The sequence below is a fragment of the Myotis brandtii genome, unplaced genomic scaffold (assembly GCF_000412655.1).
Source record: "Myotis brandtii unplaced genomic scaffold, ASM41265v1 scaffold1003, whole genome shotgun sequence".
Classification (NCBI taxonomy): Eukaryota; Metazoa; Chordata; class Mammalia; order Chiroptera; family Vespertilionidae; genus Myotis; species Myotis brandtii.
Genome location: NW_005353340.1, coordinates 767,780 through 775,435, shown reverse-complemented (window position 1 = coordinate 775,435; position 7,656 = coordinate 767,780). Strand labels below are relative to the sequence as shown.

At 35.5% G+C, this 7,656-nt stretch overlaps 1 protein-coding gene across 1 annotated transcript in view; it reads left to right on the top strand.

The window, feature by feature from the left end:
* ERCC6 (excision repair cross-complementation group 6) overlaps positions 1-7,656 on the top strand; it is an 82,176-nt gene that overhangs the window by 34,357 nt on the left and 40,163 nt on the right. Inside the window, exons 6-7 of the mRNA XM_005853199.2 lie at positions 1,350-1,478; positions 6,431-6,589. Coding sequence (XP_005853261.1) covers positions 1,350-1,478; positions 6,431-6,589 — 288 coding nt within the window. The remainder of the gene's footprint in view (positions 1-1,349; positions 1,479-6,430; positions 6,590-7,656) is intronic.

Genomic DNA, 7,656 nt, shown 5'->3' with positions numbered 1-7,656 from the left:
AAAAAAAACTATAAAATACTACAGCATATTATATGTACCCTTCACCCAATTTCTTAGGTGTTAATAATTTAAACATAACCATTTACAACTAACAAAATTTGGAATATATTTTTCTTATAATCTCTTTAATGTTACTTAATCCATTTACTTTGTTTTTGTTAATCTTCACCCAAGGATATTTTTCCATTGAATTTTAGAGAGAGTGAAGGGAAAGGGAGAGACACATTGATTGGTTGCCTCCTGCACATGCTTTGATAGGGACTGGGGATCAAACCAGCAACTGAGGTACATGCCCTTGACTGGAATTGAACCTGGGACCCTTCAGTCCACGGGCTAATGCTCTATCCACTGAGCAAAACAGGCTGCAGCTTAATTCATTTACTTTTAATCTATATGTGTCTTTATACTTAAAGTGGGTTTTGTTTTTGATTCACCCTCATAATCTGTCTTGGCTTCTGGGGTAAGGCAGGCCGGCTTCTGGGGTCCCAGGCGGCAAGGAGGGCCGGGCCTGCCCTGGATGGTGGCACGCACTGGCGGCTCGCACTGTCCCGCCCTGCCTGCAGTATGCAAATTAGCCGTCATCTTTGTTGGCGGTTAATTTGCATATTGCGCGGATTAGCCAATGGGAGGTGTAGCGAAGGTATGGTCAATTACCATGTTTGTCTATTATTAGATAGGATAGATGGCATTACCCTTCTGGAATATAAATATTCCTTTTATTTTATATTTGAAAAGCATTATGTACTAAATTTGTAACTTAGATTTTATTTAGTGAACACACTTTTTTTCTCAGTGGTATAATTATCAGTACTTTTATATTATTGATGCCCCCCATTAAGTAATCAATGTGTGAATCCAATTATAGTCATATTGACCAAAAATTTGCTTTATATTCAAGATATTGTGCTGTTTTGTGCTATTAGTAGCATATTTTTAGCACAGAAATAGTAATTATAAATAAAATATTTTTTGTTATACTGCTGTTTTGGAGATACTTAGCCACATTGAAATTTTCACTGAATCTTTTGTAAAATTAAGTTCATGTATCTTAGGAACTAGCAGAGAAATTTTCCCTCAGGGTGTATTCCAGAAGAGGAGCAGGTAGTTTTTGATAATGAATTGGGACCTTACAAAAATATTTCTAGCACAGCAACAATAATTCAAATAAGAATTGAATTGAGAAGGAAGGAAAAGAGAATTAGTTGTTTTTCTTCTTTGAATATTGGTGTTTTGGGCGAAAAAAGATCATTCTAATTTGCCTGTTTTTTCCTGTGCATTATCTAGACCGATCTATTTTAATCTGTCTTATTATCAAAATAATGGAAATATGATTTTTCTTTTCATGGTAGGAGATGGAATAAGCTGAGACTGCAGGACAAAGAGAAGTGTCTGAAGCTTGAAGATGATTCTGAGGAAAGTGATGCTGAATTTGATGAAGGTTTTAAAGTACCAGGTTTTCTGTTCAAAAAGCTTTTCAAGTATGTGCCATGTGTTTTTTCCTTTTATTCTGTCATCAAGCCATTGTGTGCAGATTAATATTTTAGGAATTACACAGCAGTTACCTGTGGGCCCTTAGGTACTGGCAGCAATTTATTGCAAATAGATGCTGTCAAGTGAAATTTTAGCCACATGCTGTTCATTAAAATTAGATGATAATAAATTGACTGAAGTGCGCATTGGGTATGTTTGTAAACTGATGAATCTATATGGACCCGTCTTAGCAGACTAAAAGCAGCACATTTAAAAACCATGTACATTGAGTTATTTTATTGTTCTTAGTAATTTTTAGGAACCAAACCTCTAATTTCTTAAATCAGATTAATTAAGAAGAGTTTTATATTAAAATCAATATTGGGACGGTTTTTTACTTCTATGTAGAATAAAAAAACTGTTTAGATTATTTTCTGAGTGCCCTATATTGTACCTAAGGGTGTAATACTTTTGAGCTGACCAAATGTGCATCTAAATATTTTATGTAGATGTCCTAATGTCAGAAAAGAAGATATAGGCAAACACCTTCAGGATTGAGTTGCTCTTTGAAACTGATTATGTTTCATATGTCAAGTGGCCTCAGTGTTAGAACCGGATGCTGCATGGCAGGCGCGTGCGGAAAGCCTGCAAGGCCTGGGCAGTCTCCCGTGATGAATGTGAATACTGAGGCACATTTTCAGTCTCATCACTCTTGGGACTTGCTTAACAAGGTACTTCAGGAAGGCTTCTTAGATGCATATAGGAAGTTAAACCATTAAATAGCTTCTTTCTGTCTCTCATCATCAGTTGGTAGTTGGGTGCAGGATGCAAACTTCTTTCTTTGAAATGGTTATGTTTAATCTTCATAGATTTGCCTGTCAGCCATGCTTTAAACTTCTGCAAGATGTCTATTTAAAAATAGCATGCTTTTTATATTTCATCTCAAAGAGTTTTTATTTATAGTTTTAATTTTTCTTGGAGTGTGTGGGAGAAAACAAGAACAGGAAGAATTATTTTATCTCACTAAACATATAGAAAAGCTGAATCCTAAAGATGTGTTGAAGTATCTTGGTTGGGTTACCATAACTAGACAGAAAAAACTGCAAAGAAATTAAAATCTGAATCTCTCTAGTAATTTTTGTAGATTTTATAGCTTGGAGAGGTGGCAACTTTGTTTATTGCTTTCCCAAAATGAAAATTAACTATGGAAAGATAAATAAAGATGTTTATTGGCAACTTTTCATCTTCTCTGAAGCGATTGCTTATTAAGTAACAGGCCAAATTATAGATTACGTTGATTTATCAAAGATAAGATACTTCTACATGTATAGTGATTTGGCAGATATCCTCAAGACTCAAGTTGAATCTGCATTTTTAAAAAATGTGAAATTTTCTGGCAAAAAAATTTCACAGTTAATACAACCAAACTTTGCTTACTAAGAATGTATATGATTTATTGTATTGACTATTTACCTCATTGTAGTTAATGTTAGCACGTTTTTGTTTTGTTTTTAAATTTATCTTAATTGCACATTCCTGGAAAGTATTTTTTGTTTGTTTGTTTTTCATCACTCAAAACAGGGTTTTAAATACTTCACAAATGTTATAAAACTTCTGTTCCTTTTCTTCTGCTATATGAAAAAGAGTAATACGATTGATAGTCTCCATTTTTATTTTATGATTAAATTTCAGGTAAGGCAATTAATTTTAAACTATAGATATGTATTTTTCCTGTTTTTACTGCACTCTGTGGATTTAGATTAACAGGGAATTGTACACAAGGGAGTCAGAAGGTACAATTATCCATTTAAGTGATATTTTCTGTAAGGTCATGTTTAACTTTTAAAATTCTGTTTTGAAAGTTTGCCCAGCAAATGCATTCATCTGTATAATTTAGCAATCGAATGGCAAGCTTCACCCTTTTGACCTTACTTTTAGCTACACTAGTTAATGCAATTTTGGATTAGTGTGACAATGCCAAAATATACCAATTATCTGTGATAATTTTGTGATGTTTTAGTCTCATGGGAGAAGCAGAGTATAATAATTTCTTTACTATGGTACAGTAATTTGTAAAAATATTTAACCTTCCCTAATGACCCCCAATAGATGCCTGAAACTGTGGATAGTACCAAACTTTTCTTTTCACTTCTCTTTGGCATGGTCTGAATTGCCAGCACCACTCTTGTGCCTGGGCCATTTTTAAGTAAAATTAAGGGTTACTTGAATACAAGCACTGTAATACCTCAGCAGTGGATGTGATAACTGAAAGAGCTACTAAGTGACTAATGGGCAGGGAGCGTGTACAGCGGGGGTAATGTTGGACAAAGGGGTGACTTATGTCCCAGCAGGACGAAGTGGGAAGGCTTGAGATTTCATCATGCTACTCAGAATGGTGTGCAAACTTAAAACTTATGTTTATTTCTGGAATTTCTCTTTAATATTTTTGGACTGTGATTTACTGCAAGTAATTGAAACTGTAGAAAGTGAAACCACAAATAAAGGGTTAGTTCTGTACATCAGTTTTTTGGCGAGTTTTTTGAATACATCCTTTTCCAAAGCTGGAATTAGTTTATTAGCCAGTTCACAGCCAGCTATTATTCTAGATCTGGGTTTCTCATCTTTAGCACAATGATATTTTGGGCTGAATAATTCTTTGTTGTAGGAACTGTTCCTTTGCGTTGTAGGATGCTGATAGCATCTCGGACTTTCACCACTAGAGAACAATGGCATTTGCCTGTAGGTAGTGCCAGATGTTCCCAAGGAAGCAGAGTGACCCCTCCTTGAGAACTGCTGGTCAGGATTATCTCTCAAGTGGTTGGAATCAGAGGTTCTGGATTTTCAGTTCTGCCTTACTCATTTTTTTCTAACAGTGTGACCTTTGGCAAGTTACTTAACCTCTCCGTGCCTTCATTTCCTAACTATAAAACAGGCTGGCCAATCTCCCTGCAGGGTGGTTTTGAGGCTACATCCAACCACCTGGCCTGGTGCCTCCCTGGCAGTAGGCTCTAGGCTCCCAAAGTAGTTGCCATTATTCTCTGATTGCATACCACTTGCAAGTAGAACTTGTCCTTCTTCCCAAATTAAATGATCTTTTATTCATAGTGCACTTTTTATGTCTTGATTTTTAATCCTTTTTTTCCAGGGTGCATATACAAATTGTATATTATGACTAGGGGTCCGGTGCACAAAAATTTGTGCACTGGGTGGGGGCAGGGGGGTCCCTCAGCCGGGCCTGCCCCCTCTCACAGTCCAGGAACCCTCAGGGGATGTCCTACTGACAGCTTAGGCCCGCTCCCGCCACAGCTTGCCTGAGCCTCAGCCTGGCCCTCATTGCCTGAGCCTTGGCCTTCCCAGCGGCAGCCGCCATCCATGGCCTGCCTGAGCCTCGGGCAGCCGCTGTGGCTTTGTCCAGAAGGACATCTGGAAGGACATCCGCCCTAATTAGCATATTACCCTTTTATTAGTATAGATTAGCAAACTTAGTAAGCAGTAAAATTCTCATTCTAAGTTTTCCTTATGTGATAGATAATAATGGCAACAGCTGGAGTCAAATTTTGGAATTGATTTGCAAAATACTGGGGGAAAGTTAATTATGACATGAGAGAAGATTAAGTAAAACTAGTTCAACAAGGACTGCAGTTCATAATGAGATTTTAGGTAGACATGTCATGTACCAAATACATTTGGGCAGTAAAATAAAATAATTTTCTTTTAAGGTAGGAAGCTCATTAGTCTTGGTATTTTCCTGAAAGAAAAAAAAATCCTTTGGATTTCATTGTCTTTTAACTTAGGTGTTTTCTGTGATTTTTTTTAGATTTCTTTTTAACTTTTTTTTTTAACTTGGCATGGAATCTTTATACTGTTCCATGATGTTAACTCTTAAAAATTCTTTTTGCATTATTCCTTTTTTAAACTTTATTTTTAGACTATAGATTAAATAAATATGCCATTGAGAAAGGAAAATACCAACATTTTTCTTTCTTTTTTTTTTGTAGAGGGGACTGTGTTATTATTACCTTTGACCTGTACTCCTTATTTAAAATTTCAAGAGCTCTGATGTTTTTGTATCTATGAAAAAGTCCCTGAATCAAGTTCTGCTTTAAAATATTAAAAAGTTTTTTTGTATTATTGATTTTTTAAACTGTTTTTTTTTTGCATATGCTAGTAATATGGCAGAATCATCTGTTATGTATTAATTTCGTGAGGAACTCTATTATTCAGACTTGTTTATCACCTTACAATTTAATTTAATTTTTCTTATAAAAAGAAAATATGGACCTAGCCGATTTGGCTCAGTGGATAGAGCGTCCACCCATGGACTGAAGGGTCCCAGGTTCGATTCTGGTCAATGGCATGTACCTTGGTGGCAGGCTCGATCCCCGGCCAATGTTTCTCTCTCTCTGTCTCTCCCCCTACCTTCCACTCTCTCTAAAAATCAATGGAAAAAATATCTTCAGGTGAGGATTAACAACAAAAAAAAAGAAATATGATTACTAAGTGACTTTTCAGTAATATATGCTGTAAATTGGTAATCTATGGCCTGCTTTTGATGCTGTTCATGCTTGTTGTTAATAGAAAATTATTGAAACTTAAAAAACTAAAAGTATTTGAGATTTCCCCCTCCAGAAAGATACTGAAAAAGATAATGAGTTTATGTTTATCTACCAAGCTATTTTTAATGTTGTAAAGGAAATAAAATAGTCCCTAATTACACCGTCTATCAGTTTAATTAGAAATGTGTTAATGTTCTGTAAAGAAAAATTTGTGATTTTAGGCCTATGTAATAAAAAATGTATGACTTTATAAATATAATACTTATGTAAAACACACATCCGGCATGTTTCTCTAACTGGTACTAGAACTTAGCGAAATGATTAATTCATGAGTACTTTGTGTTATGATCTGTATTATCCACCATTTGCCATTTTCTTTTTCTTGTTGGTGTTTGTTGTTGTAGGTACCAGCAGACAGGTGTTAGGTGGCTGTGGGAATTGCACTGCCAGCAGGCAGGAGGAATTCTGGGAGACGAAATGGGATTGGGCAAGACCATCCAGATAATTGCCTTCTTGGCAGGTCTGAGCTACAGCAAGATCAGAACTCGTGGTTCAAATTACAGGCAAGTGCTCCTCTGCAGACTGTCAGTCTGTGGAGCTCAATTAATATTTTATCAGATGTATTGCTGTAGAGGAGGGTCTTGTGAATTATTGATGACATTTCAATTACAATATTCCTTTAATTCTTTTAGTGGGGGAGATCAAAGGAAAATTTTTACGAGACAATGGAGCTGTAGGGCAGGAGAAATTAAACATGTAACACTTTTAATGAATTCTAGGCATTGAGGCTTCATTTTGCAGATGAGCCCCACTAGATGTTTTGGGTCAATACAGTTGTCTAAGGTTAGCTTCTACAAATGGATTGTTTACAAACTCAATTATGTTAATATCAATAGTTTACACAATATGGAATATTAAATTAGACATGATACTTTTAGTTCCATTTATTAAATTTTATATTAAAATATTTGTTTTGGCATGAGACCAGGTAAGCATTACAGTAAGTACAAAGTCTATTCATGGGGAAAGTTGGAGCTTTGGAAAAGCCATTCTCCCGAATTTCTTTTATAGTCGTTGTGCATGAGAGCATTTATAGACAGTGATTTCTTAAAATGACATTACTTGTCTGCTCACTATTGCTTTCTACCCCCTCTTCCAAGACTTTATAGAAGTTCTAAGGCCACAGCCTAAGTGACTATCTGAAATGCTAAAATGATAGAAAACTGTTTAGATTTTAGTCTTTATTTTCTTTAGGAATTTAAATACTATTAAAGCTTTAGTACTCTGAAAGAATAAGAATTTTAAAGTGTTAGTTCAGTATAGTAGGACTGAAATATTTTATTTTAAAATCAGTGTGGTGACTGTTTCCATATTTAAGTTGTAAATTTGCTTTGTATAGTTTAGTACTGGGAACAATAATGCTAGGTAAATTATGTGGGTTATTCTTGAAGCCAGTTAATCTTAGAGCTTCTTATTATTTTTTAAAATCTTTATTGTTGAAAGTATTACTTATGTCCCCTCTTCCCCCCATTAACCCTTTCTAGTCCACCTCCCTGCCTCCCCCACCCCCCAGCCTTCACCACCCTATTATCTGTGTCCATGGGTTATGCATATATGCATACAAGCTCTT